This window comes from Maniola jurtina, chromosome 2 (assembly GCF_905333055.1).
Source record: "Maniola jurtina chromosome 2, ilManJurt1.1, whole genome shotgun sequence".
Lineage (NCBI taxonomy): Eukaryota > Metazoa > Arthropoda > Insecta > Lepidoptera > Nymphalidae > Maniola > Maniola jurtina.
This window is the reverse complement of record NC_060030.1, coordinates 4,744,590-4,762,124: the sequence shown is the minus strand read 5'-3', so window position 1 is coordinate 4,762,124 and position 17,535 is coordinate 4,744,590. Positions and strand designations below refer to the sequence as shown.

General features: G+C 35.6%; 2 protein-coding genes across 2 annotated transcripts in view; one reads left to right on the top strand and one right to left on the bottom strand.

Annotated features, from left to right (window-relative positions):
- Positions 1-4,085, top strand: part of LOC123877643 (leucine-rich repeat transmembrane neuronal protein 2) — a 19,945-nt gene extending 15,860 nt beyond the window's left edge. Inside the window, exon 4 of the mRNA XM_045924479.1 lies at positions 2,196-4,085. Coding sequence (XP_045780435.1) covers positions 2,196-2,302 — 107 coding nt within the window. The 3' untranslated portion in view covers positions 2,303-4,085. The remainder of the gene's footprint in view (positions 1-2,195) is intronic.
- On the bottom strand, positions 2,786-17,535 carry LOC123877634 (tyrosine-protein kinase HTK16). Its single transcript, XM_045924465.1, has 14 exons — positions 17,257-17,535; positions 16,649-16,745; positions 16,491-16,567; positions 15,848-16,056; positions 11,650-11,848; positions 10,947-11,087; positions 10,570-10,675; positions 10,217-10,446; positions 9,438-9,578; positions 8,873-9,179; positions 8,210-8,439; positions 7,468-7,667; positions 6,767-6,992; positions 2,786-6,149 (listed from the first exon to the last, which is right to left on the bottom strand). The coding sequence occupies exons 1-14, from the start codon at positions 17,290-17,292 to the stop codon at positions 5,946-5,948; spliced, it is 2,403 nt and encodes an 800-aa protein (XP_045780421.1). The 5' UTR covers positions 17,293-17,535; the 3' UTR covers positions 2,786-5,945.

Below are 17,535 nucleotides of genomic sequence, written 5' to 3'. Positions count from 1 at the left end.
ATTTGAAGTTATAGGTAATTCGTCATCCGAATTAAAAGGATTATTACTAAAGTTCGAAGCCCTGTTATAGAAAAAACATTTTTTTAATGTTGTTACATCATACTATTATCTAGTTCTGAAACAATTAAAGATTTTTTGGTGAAATGAAATTTAAACATGTATGTACTTAATGTAACTTTTTAAAATACTATTAGGTAAGAAGTTAATATTAAAAAAAAATATTATTTCTCTGTAGATGCAACAACTCTTTCATTAAAATATGTAAAAAATAAAATACATACATACTGAAGCTAAACAACTGCTTTTTGAAATTTAAAAAATGATTTTTTAAGTGAATTAAGTAAACGTTTGCTCGTTGAAGTGCTCACAAAAGAAATGCGTAGTGAAAACAGTGCTTACAGAATTTAGGTTCTTCTAATAGTCAATCAATAAAGTCAAAAGTTCATAGTATTTGCATAGAATAATGACTCTTAAACATAAAAGTAATTAGAATGACATTCAAAGATCTCATTATTACACACATACATAAGATGCCGCATGCATGTTTAGGATTCCCTATTAGGAAGCAAACTGCAAATATGCAATCCTGCAATACGAGTCATTAGACACCGAAAAAGAATCACTTTTAGTTAACACATGATGTATCCCGACTATACCTACTTTGATATTATTTTTTAACACTTATGGCGTCTGTTCTGTATTTCTACATTAGATAAGTATGCATATTATGCACTATGTAGGTAATGTTTACAGCAGTTGAAATAGTGTAAAGCCAAAATACAATATAATATTTCATTAGTTACTTACCAAAAGCGGATCGATTAATAATAATTTTATAAAAATTATCGCCCATTTAGAGAATAAAAAGTACTTATACTTACTTATATGAAATATGATTTTATCGGCAAAAATAGTTAGGTAGAAAGGTGTTAATGTAAGTATTTTATGGAATAGTAGGTCTATCAACCGAACTCGATCTACTCTATGAGTCATGATAGCATAGTGATTAAGACGTCCGCTGCCTCCGGTTATAAGTCGGGCAGGGGTTCGATCCCGGGCATGCACCTCTGACTCGGACACTTGCTTTAGTGGGATACCATAACACTAGAATGAATGAATGAATTGGATGAACCTTAATACTACAACACTTGAATTTTAACCTTCTATTATAAGAGTGTGGTTAGTAATTATTATTATTGATACTTATATACCGACATACTTACCTGTTCCGGCATAGCATGCTTTCCATCCTAAACTGACACACCACTTACCATGTTTTGAATACTTGAATAAATGAATGAATGAATGATTGAACGATCGTCTTTGAACCTTTATACCGCAACACTTGAATTTTCGATAAGGGAGTGTGGTTACTAACTATACTTTTATATTAATAAACTGACAAACGTACCTGTTCCGGTTTAGTATGCTTCCATCTTAAACTGACACACCACTTACCATGAGTTGAATACTCGAATAAATGAATGAATGAATGATTGAATGATTGATCGATTGTCTTTGAACCTTTATACCGCAACACTTGAATGTTCGGTAAGGGAGTGTGGTCACTAATTATACTTATATTAATAAACTGACAAACGTACCTGTTCTGGTTTAGTATGCTTCCATCTTAAACTGACACACCACTTACCATGAGTTGAATACTTGAATAAATAAATAAATGAATGATTGAATAATTGAACGATCGTGTTTGAACCTTTATACCGCAACACTTGAATTTTTACTTTACGATAAAGGAGTGTGGTTACTAATTACTTATATTAATAAACTGACATACCTGTTCCGCTTTAACATGCTCCCATCTTAAACTGAACCTCCGCTTAACATAAATTTGAGATGAGTGCTACATTAATTGCATTAGGTAGGTTCTTAAGGGTTCCAGTACAAAATATAAATTATTCTAAATAATCTAATCGATGCTTAAGAATAGAATTTCTATAAAATATTCCAACTCAGTATCGTAACTAGTTGCATCACTTAAGAATGTGCTAAATCAACCATTGAATCATCTTTCTACGTGAGTTAGTAACAATAACCTGATCATTCTCTTGTAACTGATATCTATTGTGAAAATATTGTGTGTTCTAGCTTAAGTCTTATAGATCCGGCGCGCGCTGGCGCGCCGCGTCATCTAGAGACTTGAGCTAGAACACACAATATTACCCTACTTCCACCGTTCCCCATATTTGGCATCGCTGGTCTACAAGTGGACGCCGTACGCGAGGATAATAGAGTGGAGACTCCACCTCCTCCATACAATGAATGTCGCTTGAATATTTAACACTTTTAACCAGCAGAGATAGATTGCATCCTGGAAAACCAAAGTCCTCACGGAATTTTAAGAAACTTAAATCCACGCAGACTCATCTAAGTAATAGTTGAAATTCCACGAACACGTACGAACTACGTAGCGGTTTGCTTCCTCGTTTCTAATCCGAACCGCTCTTCCGGCATCACTTTTCCCCTCCACTGTTAATATGGGTAGGTAGGTACCTTTAAGTCAAGAGTGAATAGGCACCTTCTAGACAAGCGCGCTTAATTTTAGGCTGCATCATCTCTGATTGCAGCCAAGCGCTAGTCTATAAAGTTTAAAATATATCTACCTATAGTACGCGACAGTTCAAGATGGCAATCGGGGTGGGGACGCCCCGCACACCCGCACTAACCCGGGGCATGATAGCGCGGGTGTGTGGGGCGTTCTCCCGCCTCATAGCCCGATCGCCATCTCGTCCTGTCATGTACTAAACCTATTTTTTCAATTAGGTACGTATCTATTACAATTTAAATAGTAGTAGGACAAGCTAAAATATTTACTGTGGCTGCCCTGTGTACCATATGGAAAATCTTGAAACATTGAAAAATATTGTGTAGTATTTTATAATAAGTAAAAATTTGTAAAATTATGTAGGTCCCTAAGTAATTAAAATTAAATGTGTACTTGTAGTTACTTTACTGTAATGTAATTATTTTATAAGATAGATTTGTAAGTTATTTTAATAAATCAAACAGAGCAAGAGTTTTATTACCAAAATGGACACCTGTTTGGACATGTTTTTTTTTTAATCGAAATAAAACAAATATTTATATGAGAAGCAAAAATATGGAATATTTTATTAACTTCATAAATACCATTATCACATTCGCTTAACACAATAGTTGATAAAATTTGTTAATTTATTATAAAAAATCATACGCTTAGTCAGACTCGTAAAATAGAATTTAATATAAATTCTTTATAAACTAAACAGATAATTTGGGTAACTATATAAAATTTTTGTACATGAAATAACACAACCTCATGGCAATAATTGAACGACAAAAATTACTATGGCATTTCATGGCGAATTTAATAACAGCTTCCATTTCACACAATATATTTTTTTTTATTTGAAGCTTACACAAAATTGCACCAAAGTGATCTAATTTCTATCCCACACTATTTCAAAATGAGGTTTCAGTTTTCTAGAGAGGTCTTAAATTAAAATAACATGCCCTTATTTTTCTGTTTTCTGAAGTTAGGCAACTTTTGTGCTACCAATTAATAATAAAATTCTTGAACCAATAAAATTTTACATTCTCTTTTAGGTCTCATTCCTTGACATTCGTTGTTTTTACGTACATTTTTTATTGATCTAATGATTATAAAATAGGTAAAATCTATACTTAAAAAATTATACATTTTATAAATATTTTTCAAAAATCATGGTTTCAATTAAAATCTATAAAATAAAATAATTTCATGTGTGCGATTTTCGTACAAAAAGTATAAATTGTATAAGAATAAATGTTTAAATAGAAAAATTTCATTATTTAACATTTTTTTTACAAAAAGGAATGTACAGATTGTATCAAAAGATTTAAATATTGGTAATATAATAAGAATATTAATTAGCATACCTATTAAAACTTTAACACTAGTTTTAAATGGATGAAACAAATCTTCCGTCGCCTTTGTCGACTTTTTTCACTATTTTTCAAAAGCACATTTTCATTCAGGCAAGGATAATCCGCTGCGATCAAAAACATCTAATATGATCGTAGGGAAAAATTTATCCCACGATATTTTTCCGCATGAAAAAACCGCGTGTCCATTGCATTAAAAGGATAGATATGTCCAATATGTGTCTATTAAAACCGAAAGCAATATTTTACAGCATAAATGTGCACTTAAAAAAATAGTACTATTTAAACGTATACTGAATGATTTATCTAAAAAAATCTACAAAAAAATAGGTTATTTACTTGTGCTAAATTAAATTAGTTCATAGAATCAAAGATTACTTCCGAGAATTGCGATGCACTCGTTAGCACTAAGTAAAGCCAACATTTGACTTGAAAATTAATTCTACTCATAGTAGTTATCTACTAAATTAGATTAACAGGTCTCAATGTAGTGCTATCCTTTTCCGCAGGGAACATTGTGAATAGGACAACACAACTATTAGGTAAAGAGATCTATTGAGTGTAATTTGACTTTGCTCAAACTTTACTTAGAGTTAGAAAGAGACAGATTTATGTCTGACAGACAACTATCTTGTTTTAAATGTGATTTAAGTTTGACAAAGTAGAATATGTAGATCTAGGATTTAGAGACATGCTAATTTAGTTAAAAGATTTGTACAAAACCGTATAGATGTTAGCACTTTTAAAGGCAAAAAAGTTAATTGTGACAGTTAGTGCATCCAACACAATACTTAATTTTAATGGTAAATATTAATCATTTGGGCTCATATTGCGGTATATGAAAAAAAAAAAAAAAAACATTTTATGTGACGAAAAATCACGATTTGAACTTTTAAAATTTGTATTGCGGCAACGATCTCGAACGATGTAGTTCTACACACTAGACGAGACAAAACTGCCTGGTTTTTGCTAATAACTTGATGTTGTTACTAATTTTGACAGCTTCGTAGAGCATTATTTTTTTCGGAATAACCGTTCCATACATTTAATTTAACATATTCCGGACTACCCCCTAAGAATACTAGAAATTTAATTATCACTTATCAGGCACATCATGGCATGTTCTCAAATGGTAGTTTACTTTTACTACCAATGTCGACAAAATAGAGAGTTAACAGTAAACCTAAGAGTTTACATTGCCAACATTGGTAAAATTCAAACATCGAAGCATTTGCCGTTACAGTAAAATGGGCCTTAACAGTTTTGTTTTAAAACTCAAGTTCGTTCATACATCTACAGCTAGCGCTCCAAACCTTGCGAAGTTAAAATCGATGGCACGAATTTTCGACATTAAATCACCCATTTTACTCTGATGTTATGTTTCGAAACTCGAATTCTATCAACGTTGTCGTCAAAATCTTATGCTAAGCCTACAGAAAGCGCAATTAATAATAATTATTTGATTGTCATACTTCTATTCACTGAAACCTTTTGGAGTACTTTTAAAGCCGCGTCCACATCAATAAGGCTTTGTGTTGTTTGTTGAACGCTACATGCGGCGTAAATCGTATTTTAGACATAGTCTAAACTTTTTCGTCCATACTGACGATACAATAATTTCCGTCGAACATGATACGCAACGCAAAATCTTATTGGTGTGAATGTGACTTTATATTACCACTACTTAGCCTGAAATCTGTACTCCATACAGTGTGCTCAGACTTGTTTCAGTTAAAATGTAACAGATTTATGTCAACGGTATAACACTTTCGTTTTAAGGCTGAGATATAAGACACTGTCAAAATGAGACGGCGTTATAGCGCTGGCATTTTGTCTCATTTTAACTGAAACTTAAATCTAAGCAAAGTCAAAGTGCGCTCTATAGTAGATTTCAACGTGTCTGAAGTCTAAACAAAGTACAGTTCTCTATAGATCTCAGCCTAAGACAGTTTTATGTTTACAGGTATAATAATATCTAGTGGTAAGTATACCATTTAATTGACCTTATCTAAGGAGATTCTCTAAACATGCACGTCCTCGTTCTCGGCCGCGAGCTGGCTGATGTTGACGTATTCAGGGTTCTGTGAGAACACATCGTCTAGTTTGCTGAAGGTGGGCCGCAGGTCGGGGCTGTAGGCCCAGCAGTCCAGCATCACTTGGTAGATCTCATCCGGACAGTCCTCGGGCCTTTCGAGCCGTTGACCGCTTTCTACTACCTGTATGGCCTGTGGAAATAATACTGCAATTAATATTGGACCACACGGTTCGTCACAAAACACTTAGAGGACTATGCTGATATATGTTAGGTACTGACGTTCACGCAACATTATTTTTAGTACATTTTATTAAGTTACGCCAATGTACCTGTGCATGAATGTAATTTTTGAATGGCGCAACAAAAGTGTGAAAGCGCGAGTCCGTTCCCACACGCGCTGTTTCGTACGCACGAATTATGAGCGAGATAGCACGAGATTCTGCTGTTCTTGTGTTTAAAATCTATATAATAATAAGCAATAAGGTAACTCATTGGTGTTCAATCGGTTTTGGTCCGCTTTTCTGTGCAGACGAATTTCGTCGATACGACTTATAAAACTGGTAGTACTGTACTAACTGGAAATGCGAAAAAAGGGTGCATTTATATTGAAGCAGAGCGCACCTTACAGTTAGGAGTCACAGCAGCAATTAATCAGCATTGCTTCAATGGTCTGAATATATCATAGGCAGGAGTCTCAGTCAGCACTGCATTCAGTGCAAACACAGTGTACGCGTCAGAGATCTAGCGCGAGACACGACAAGGCCGGACAAATCGGCGGCAGTTCATACAGTCAATGGTGGCTCTTACCTCGATACCCCTCATCTCGCCATACGGCTGCTTGCCGTACGAGAACATCTCCCACAGAGTGACGCCGTAGCTCCACACGTCGCTCTTGTGGCTGAACGTGCCGTAGTTGTAGGACTCGGGCGCGTACCACTTGATGGGCCACTTGCCACCGCGACTCGCCTTGTAGTACGAACTGTCAGTGGACAGCGCGCGGGATAAACCGAAGTCGCTGATTTTGGCTTGATGTCTGTAGAAAAAATGTTAAATACAGTCTTCGGGTGAAAATGGAATGCCCTAGTGTGTTGGGAGGAGAGTTAAAACTGACTACTGGTCCATTCTGGAGAAGGGTAACACAGGACCGCAAGCACAGGCGAAAGTCTAGAAACTAGAAAGTCATCGCTAAGGTATATAATGCCTCTTCTGCGTCTGGTTTAGACTAGGTTATACTTAGCAGTTCCTGCCAACTTCACTAAGTTATACTTGGAACCTAGTGGATTATGATTTAAGCCCTTGTTCTGAGATGACATCCATGCTTTGTAGTGGACCGTCGGTAGGTTGAGATGATAAAGATAAAGAAGCCATGGCAATCTTTTCTCGCGCAAACAAGCTTTTTAAAATTCAAAATATTACCAGTCCAAACTTTCCTTATTAGGAACGATGTAAACGTTCCATTTCGGTTCAAACACAGTCTTTGATTTCTGATAGTATTTAGAATAACTAACCTGGAAGCCAGTAGGATATTCCTAGCAGCGAGATCGCGATGTACAAATCGCCGTCTCTCGAGATACCTCATCCCGGAAGCGACCTGCCACGCCCACAAGCGCAACTCGTATCCCGGAGATGCTTTCTCCGGTTGTCTTAACAAGAAATCTAGTAATGAACCCAGGGGAACTAATTCTTGGACCATAGCGAGGGGAGGGCCCTGGAACAAAAATTAATTTAATTAGAAATGTGGCGGATTTCGAACAACAGCCAGTTTAGTTATAAATATGCACTTTTGAACAATTTAATTTGACGGATTTCGACATGTGCTTCTGAATTTTATTTCGTGAGTTACAGAAAAAACAGGATGTTAAAATCATCGCCTAAGAAGTCGGGGTTGCCTTTTGGATTTCTATTGAGTCAAAATTAGTTTAGCCAAGAAAAATATTTAAGATTTTTAAGAAATTTAATTTTCTTCTTGAATTAAAGAGCGAAGATCTAGGCATTTGTATTCAAACTTCATCTACTAATGTTATAAACGCGATAGTTTATATGTATGTATGTATGGATGGATGTTACTCCTTCACGCAAAAACTACTGGTTGAAATTCGGAAGGGAGATAAATAATTATACCCTGGATAGTGGATATAGGCTACTTTTCATCCCGAAAATTCAATGAGCTCCCATGGGATTTTTAAAAACCTACATCCACGGGGACGAAGTCGCGGGCATCAGCTAGTTTTAAATATTAATAATTCTTACCAAGGACACTCCAATAAGCCGCACTATACACCGATGCTGCAGCGACATCATGAGCTTGGCCTCGGACAGGAACTCTTGTTTGTTAGTGTCGGTGTGTTGCACGTGTAATGTCTTCACTGCCACTTGTATGGGGACTTGTTCCGGTGGCGAGTACACGGCTCGTAGAACTGAACCGAATTCGCCTTCGCCTAACACCGCGCCTAATGTTAATTCGCTGAACGGTATGAACTCTGGAAATAAAGTCGTAAACATAAGTTTAACCAAGACCGGGAGCCACAGCAGAAATGGCTGTAAGCGGCGCAGGTATACCTCTCTTATATAAAAACGAGATGGATCAATTCGTCCAGTCCGATTGTGGTCAATAATGTATCGCAGAACAATCGGAAGTGACCCACAACATTTCATTGGGGAACAGATAACTAATAACTTCATTTGTGGCCGAATAATTCTTAAAATTAATTTGTGACTGAGACTAGAAATAATCCTAATTAACCATATCTATGTAATTAACTCATTTTTATCGAAAAAAAAGTTAAAAGAAAGTGGACGAGAATGAGTAGTAAATTTTTAACATTTGAAATTGCTAAATCTTTGATAGAAGTTTAATGATTTTATTAAAAGCAAGTTTCATGGTAAATAAAGAAGTGAAATAATTCTTATTACCTTGCAGTGTGGATAGCTGGCCCTCGGAGTTAATGGATATCTCATTGTAATTCTCCGCCAGCGTGACAACTGCGCTATTATTGACAGGCACCTTGTACGTGTCACACTCACTCGGCGCTTCGTCGTTGTTGTTCATGCTATCGTTGTTGAAATCCGATGAGAAGGAGAGGTTTCTGGTTAGTAGTTCAAAGGCGTTGTTGTTCACTGATTGGTTGTCGTTCAATATGTCGTGTTTAACTAACGATAGGGATTGGTTCAAGGCTACTCGACTTGGTGAGGACTTCTTGGTTCGTGGCATTGTGGAGAACTGTGAAAAATGTATCTTATTAATTTTAGGCCCTGAGTTAAATAAACAATTTTAAAACTACAAAGTTGTAAAACTAACTAACGTCAAGGCATACTAAAAATTTCAAATGTGTTTATTTTGTTTAAAAATACAGATTAGTTTTCCAAGATATTAAATAACATATACAAAACATTGCGTGCGAGTCCGACTCGCCCTTGACCGATTTTTTCTAATTATTATGTACGTCCATTTTTAATTCTGATTATGCATAATACCAACCTCAGGTAGCGGTGGTTTTGGCTTGGGAGGCACTGGCGTGGTGAGTTTGGTGGGGAGACCGTCTGGGACGGTGCTGTAATGTTCTATTAGCCTCTCCAGAGATTCTAGGTAAGGCCCGTCGTCTATAAACAGCCAATCGTTCTGTAACAACAACATTTTATTAAATCTCTGCTTTATTTAATTGTCTTGCTACAATTATGTCTATGGTATTCGAAAACATTAGGTTCCTGAATACCATAGACGTTTTAATTTTTATAATTGCGTTGTATTTGACAATACTAGGCGCTTTTTTTTACCCTGCGCTTGCTTTACCTTAGAATCGGCCACTGTAGTTTCAAAACTATTTAAACTGTGACGCCATTCATGTTTTTTTTCAAGCGAGCTATAAAAAAAGGTAATATTCTCACCTCTTTGCGTATAATGAAGTGGTAAGGCAAGTTTTCACTGAGCATGGTGAGCACGTATGCGCCAGTGTGCCTCTCACTGTAGCGCACTAGGAACACGCCGTCGGAAGCCCTGTCCCATACATGATTGCTTGTAGTACTCCTCTAAAGCGAAATGCCTCCTCGCGGTTCATTTGCCATGGTACTGAACCACCATTCAATAGTTGTTCGAAAATTAATAAAATGGCCGGGCACTGCGTGGAGTCACAATATCATGCGATTGCGTTATCCCACTCCTCTGAGATTACCTTAAAATCAACTGCTGCTCGGCAACGCCACTTATGTCTATTTCAGAGCGACCTATATTATGAAGGGAATCTTAGTCTAAGAGCTCACCTCTTTCCGTATAATGAAGTGGTAAGGCAAGTTTTCACTGAGCATGGTGAGCACGTACGCGCCAGTGTGCCTCTCACTGTAGCGCACTAGGAACACGCCGTCGGAAGCCCTGTCCCGTACATTGTGTTGCTTGCAGTACTCCTCTAGAGTGCGGACCGCCTCCTCGCGGTTGAGTGTGCCGTGATACCACTGACTTTTTGTGGTGTTCGGCTGTTCAGGTATGTGGTTCTCTATAACAACACAAACATTTTTATTTTCTTTATATTTTCGTCTAGTTCTTTGTCAGTAGCTCTACTACTTTTGGAAAAAATCGAAGTATTTATAGCATTAGTTTTTAAGTATAGAGTACTTACTGAGTAATTGGTAGCATTCCGTGTGTCCAGAATGTTTGGCTAGTTGAGCAGGAGTGTCGTGAGCTAATGTTCTAGGGTGGGCTGGTGCCTTTAGTTTTAACAAGACCTGTAAGCAAAATGCTACTTTTACATTACTTTACTTTTTTTTCATCATAATTTTTACAAATAAAGGACTTGACCCAACTGATTTGTCAACACATCGCATAACATAGCCTTTGGGTGTTAGAGACTTGTGACAGGAGCCTCCTTTTATAACGAAGTCACGCACTAGAAAAGATTTTTTGGAAATTGCACTATTTTTACATCTTGTGAAAGACACACAGCCACTTTGTTGGCCTATGAACACATTATCTATTGAACACATTAGTGTGCAGTACCTTTATGCAGTCTATGTGGCCCCTCTGCGCGGCATCGTGTAGCGGTACCTTGCCGGTGGGCGCGTGCCGCATCTGATAGTTGGCGCCGCCCTTCGATATCAGCAGCTCAGTCGTACTCGGCAAGTTGTTTTGGCAAGTGTACTGGAAATATTGAGGATCGATAAAATTTCATGAAAATCCCGTTATTTTAGACTGACTTCTAAAAGGAGGAAGTTCTCAATTTGGCGCGTACTTAAATATACCAAATTTTTGTCATTGTCAGTTATTTATCACGTCCATAATGAGGAACTGGCGAACAAAACGATGTAATTATACTTCTGATCAAAATCCTCTTTTCCTTTCATCTGGATTTTTTTAGTCTAAAATTATTTCCAAGGCCTAAAACGGTGCTAAACTTGAGTCCAAAGTTGGTGAGTTCACACTGAATATAACTCTGGAGTCATTGGAACAAAACGGCTAAAACTCTGCTGAAACCGTTCGCGATTTCGATTAAAACAGCATAATTACAGCAAATTTTCAACAGCTTTCTTTCAGTTTTTTGTTTTTTCATTACCCCGTTTTGTTCGCCAGCTCCGCCATTAACAATAATTATATTATGAGCTTAAAATGTCTATAGAATGTTCTACAAAAGTTGAAGTGTTCTGATACCATGATATCTTAAAATCAACTACTTTTGTTGTGGTTTTTACAAATAGGGCCTTACATGTAACGGCGTATATCCAAAGGAATCCCGGACATTGACAGTGGCGCCACTCTCTATGAGCTTGGCCAGGATTTTGTCCCGGCCAGCCCTCGCGGCTATGTGTACAGCAGTCTGCCCGTCCTGGTTCTTTGCGTCGCGGCTTCGGTAGCCGTACGCGAGCAGCTGAGATACTATGTTGTAGTCACCTGCTTCTGTTGCCCTGGTGAAGGAAACATATTTTAATGAAACCACAAGTTGAACAAGGTTTAATCAAACACTTTCGTTTGTACTCGTATGAGGCTAAACGGGGTTATTGTTTGCTTAAAACCAGTTTAAAGTTTTTGTGGTAGCCAGTAAACGTTTAAATTCATTACATAGTAAATTTGGTTAAGTGTTATTGAAACTTCACTATCAGGAGTGGGTTTCATTGATTCAGAATGATTTGCGAGCCCGCCATAAACTCCTTACATGAAGTAAATAATTAATGGATTAGAAGTCACGACACTTAGTAATGAGGAGTACGACGCAGAGAGAGAGAGAGAGAAGGGGGGGGGGGGGAAGTTTCTAGTTTATTCATACTAAAAATATTGTAGTTTAAAGTCACGGTAGCACAGCAATATAGAAGCGTAAGCGTAAATTAAAAGAATTGAACTAATTTAAATAAGAAAAAAAAAAACTTAAACTTAAAAAAAATACTAGCTTTAAGTACTTTTGGCGCCATAGAATTTTTATGTTCCATTACAACTTAATACCCTATGTGTTTACATTCGTACATATACCTACTTCTTAGTCATATATGTAAGCAGAACTTCTAGAATAGAACATGTGAAATTCCCATGGCCTTTTATGAATATTATACCTACTGCACATTTAATTTTTCTTTATTATGTATTACGATATGATCAGACAATGTAAATATTCACATGCGAATACATTAGATACAGATAATATTACTCATAGCTTGGGAATGTTTTCAAGTGACAATAACTTACTGGTAGCAACAATTGGAGATACATCTGTGCAATGTTTGGTGATGATGAATCACAATGTTATGTTAATGATTCACTAATTACATTAACACTTATGCTTGTGTTTGTACTTTAGATTAATATCTGAGTGTTGTGGAAGCTGTTAAGAACCATTATTGGCTATTAAACTAATTTTCAAGGTCCAAAATATAATAAAAATTTCATTACTCATGTTTTTAGAGTTGACACATGTTTTTTTTTTATAATTCGTGTTTCTTCTAATTCAGTTGAAGAGGAAATGGAAATTAGCCATGTTTGATTAGTATACTTAGATTTTAGATACATAAAAAACCGGCCGAGTGCGAGTCAGACTCGCGCACCGAGGGTTCTGCTACTCAGGTATTTTTTCTGACATTTTGCACGATAAATCAAAAACTATGATGCATAAAAATAAATAAAAACCGGTTTTAGAATGTACAAAGCCCTTTCATATGATACACAAACTTGGTATAGATATCCTACTTTGAAAATTGAAAAATTTTTTTTTTTAAAATGATGTAACCACAAATTCACGGTTTTCAGATTTATTCCTTTACTTGTGCTATAAGACCTACCTACCTGCCAAATTTCATGGTTCTATGTCAACGGAAAGTACCCTATAGGTTTTCTTGACAGACACGACGGACGGACGGACAGACAGACAAACAGACAACAAAGTGATCCTATAAAGGTTCAGTTTTTCCTTTTGAGGAACGGAACCCTGAAAACTGAGAAATCCACGTTAATAAGAAATAAACTGAAGAAATAACATTTGGGAGCTGATCAAAAGGCATAAGCCTTGAACACGCAGATCTCATTTTGGGTGCCAATGGCGGACGCGACAGGTGATTGGTTAGTTGCCATATGACGTCATACTCTACCTCCCGCATTGGTTACCGCGTATCGTCGTATAGTCTGCTGCGCACACACCAAATATTTATTTTTATTGTGTACGATTTTACTGAGTGTACATGTGCACAAGTATTTGTACGATTTTCGCTCTCTAGATTCGAGCCGGCACCTATATAGTGCGAATTGAAACTATTGTTTTTTAAGTCTGAGCAAATTCAAAGTACGAGATTTTAGTCTAATAAAGAGTACTTTAGACTCTGTAATAGTTTCAGTTTTCACCTCAATCGCCAGCTAACTGCTTTTGAATTATCCTCTAAATGTACCTTTCTTTTAAAGTTAAAAATATCCTAGGTATATGGGCTAATGACGACAAAAAGTACATATTCAAATATATAGTCTATTTGTATAATTTATTTCGCAAACATTCTAATATATTTTTATTTGGAATGAAGTTGGCCTTATCTTGCTGGTCAGTGTCCTTCTCACTGAATATTTATTGTATGGGCATATTGGTCTCGGTAAGCAGGAAATTATCAATAAACCTGTCACTGTTTACAGTTCATCACTTAATGCAACACAGCAAAACACACAAGGCCACTGACCTCCAGAACAATGACATTTTTTAAATCACCACTTTCAATTTATACCTATGTATATAAAGAAATCAGGGGGTTACGCTGATCCCTTGTTAAGTATATCAAAAATTATACATCTGCTACACACTGCTACAAAAACAGAACATGAAGATGTTCACATAAGTGAACATTAAATAAAACAATTAGAAGGTACCTACTATCTATTACTTATAACCTTAATTTAATTTTGTTATTATGTCAAAAGTTGGTTAAAATCTGGTCAAGTGCGAGTTGGACTTGCACGCAAAAGAATCCAAACCATCATGTAAGAACAAGAAATAAAACTTTTTTAGTGGTGGAACCACAAATTCCAGGTGCCAGGTTTTCGGATTTTTCACTTTAAGACAGTGTTTCGTGCCAAATTTCATGATTCTAGGTTAAGGGGTTGTATCTAATTTAACAAATGTTATTGAAATGAGTTTAAATCATTTAAATTCATGCCTTAAAGTACTTAGTATTCAGTAATCAAAATACTCAAATTAAACAATGGAACAAAAACACATTTCCAAATAATGCTTAAAAATGCATTTGAAATGTATCAAAAAATTAGAATAATAATAATATATACAACCACTTCACAAGCATTTTAATTGATCAAATTATATCACTCGACAGAATGATAACCCTTTCAATAGAACCCTCATCATCTCATATCAAACGGTTCCATTCATTCAAGCAATAAAACAACAAAGAAAAATTAAGGACAATTTGTGTGGCTCATTGGTTAATAGGACTTCCTCCTTCAACTATTATTGCCATGCTATTGACATCATAATAAACAATTTGTGCACTTGGAAGGAATGCTTAAGATTATCATTTCCTTTATATATCTATTTATTTAAAGTATAAAACAAGACAATACTTGTAAACATAGTATTACTTATATTACAACATAGTATTATTCATATTTTGTAGTTCACATAATAAATGGATGAGTCAAAGATTTTGTTTATATTTGCAATTAATGTATAAGCAACTAATAATGCAAGCCTATACAAATAAATTATTTATTGTTTAAAATCTTTATCTAAAGTACTTGTGCTATTTCTATTATTAGGTATTATAAAATCAAAGATAGTATATATTATTAGTGAATTGCTTTCATATAGAGTGATTATTGTTATAAGCAATTATTATACATATGTTATATATATAAGTAGGATTTAAGCCTACACGCTTTTTGATTATAGTCTGCTCAAACTGATGACACTGAAAATGAAGGGAGTTATGGTTGGAGTTCCTCTGTGATAAAATCAGGAACAGAAAATCCATAGAACCAGAGTAACCGATATAACTCAATGAATTGCAAAGTGGAAGTTGTAATGGATGGCACACATAGTTTAAAAAATTGATAATGTTAGGGTCCTAAAGTGCTGGAATGGCCACCTCACACTCGCCAATCCTGCATTGGCAGAACTGGCACTTAGGTACATGCACCTGTACATATCAAACTTACACAGACTCATATGAAGCAATTTTTTTCCTCATTTCTAATCTATTGAGATTCCTTTCTTATTGAGATTCTATTGAGATGGAATGCTTCCTGGTTCATTTTCTCCACTAGCTGTAATATTGGTGCCTTCGAAAGAAGATTGAATAGGCATCTTCTAGGCAGTCGTGCATCGCCTTAGAATGCATCATCACCTACTATTTGGTGTGATGCAATCGCGCACAGTCAAGCACAAGCCTTAGTTAAAAAAAGTTTTAAAAAAAAATATCACTTACCTATGTAGTAAATTAGTTGTTCCTTGAGTTCTAGACTCATGTGGTGGTGGTTCACCTTTGCACACCACAGACAGTCGAGTGACAAGGCCATTGGAATCTCCTCGGTAATGCTGGATCAAGGTGTCCAAGCCATGCACAGTTGTATGTTCTTCTATAGAGAAGAATGCATCTTCGCCATGTCTTCTTATTTGATAGTGTACAACCTCACCCTAAAATATTTGTTTAGTTTAGAAACATACAGAATTATTTAAAATTAGATGACCGCAACTTCATCCTTATTGGTTTAGGTTTTTAAAAATCCCATGGAGGCTCTCATTTCTCAGGATAAATAAGTAGCCTATATATGTTTCTGGGATGCAAATTATCAGTGTGCCAAGTTGGCAGGCATCATGCCTGCCAACTTGTCCACATGGATTTAGAATTTAAAAAAATTCCATGGGAACTATTTGATTTTCTGGGATAAAGAATTAACTTTATACTATTAAACACATTAACAATCTTTGCGTTTTAAGAGACCACATTACACACATAGTCATACTAAACGGTTAAAAATGAATTGTTTTCTTTCACTTGTAATCTAAGTTTAACAACTATATCAGAGCAAAATTGGAATCATTAATACTTTTATCTAATTTAAGTTTACCTGGTGTAGAACAGAGAGTACATAGTCCCCAGGAGAAGTATTACTTTCCCGAACTAAGAAAACACCATCCTCGCCCTCTGAAACATTGATTAACCCAACTTTTAAACAGAGGTTCACCTAATCTCAGACAGTTTAAATACTTCTTAAACAAAACCTACCTTCTTTAAGAAGTTTTTCCGCAGTTTCTCGGGATATCTTTCCGTGAAACCAGTTTACATTATCCTCTCTATTCATCCTCAATAAGAAAGAGTTTGTCTGAAAAGTAAAACTTGCTCAACAAGTGTCACTCACTGCATATGATCGATGTAGCATTTCTTACGAATACACAATAAGGCACGTCTAATAAATTAATAGCTTGAATGTATGGCACTTTCAATTGTTTCAATTAAAATTTTGTTTATTTAGCTAATTCAAAAACTTTTGATGTCACAATAACATGATCTCTGACAAACAACTTTTTGTTTCCTATTTCTTTCTAACCTATGGCTAATGCAATAAGAAATAGCCTGAATATTTTACATTCTAGTTCAGTATTGTTATCTCGCTCGCAAGGAATAACTTTACGATGTATTAAAAAGAGATAGGTATATTATATGCTATATACATTTTTGTACTATATGGTAAACGTCAACGTCAACTATCGAATTTAGTCAAATAAGAAACTCATTAATTTTTTTTTCAAGAATTAGTCATCAAATACAATTAATAAAGCTTACATGTATTTTTTACAAGTAAATGCATTTTGAAACATTATCTTTAATCTTACCTTCAATAATATAAATGACGTCATGGTTGTTATCATGATATCCAACTTTGGAAACTCACAAAAATATTTACAAATATCAGAATAAACCCACACTATCTGATTTTCCTTCGCTTTTTGAAGAAACACATTTTTAAATGATTTAATTGAGTAACTAGCAAACACAAAATACTTTATCTATAAAAGCGTTCACAGTGAACGGAGTGCGTCTAGAAAGCAGCCGGCAGACAGGCGCGGTATCCCCGACTCTGCCTTCCAGCGAATGACTCATAGCAAGGTCAA

Bases quoted from the DNA above. Each gene is read 5' to 3' on its own strand.
- LOC123877634 (XM_045924465.1), bottom strand. From the start codon at position 17,292: ATGATAACAACCATGACGTCATTTATATTATTGAAG. The intron at 10,447-10,569 runs GTAAGTACTCTA...GTGTTGTTATAG, and splicing joins GGAATGCTACCAATTACTCA to AGAACCACATACCTGAACAG. The intron at 6,993-7,467 runs GTTAGTTATTCT...TTTTTTCTACAG, and splicing joins AATATCCTACTGGCTTCCAG to ACATCAAGCCAAAATCAGCG.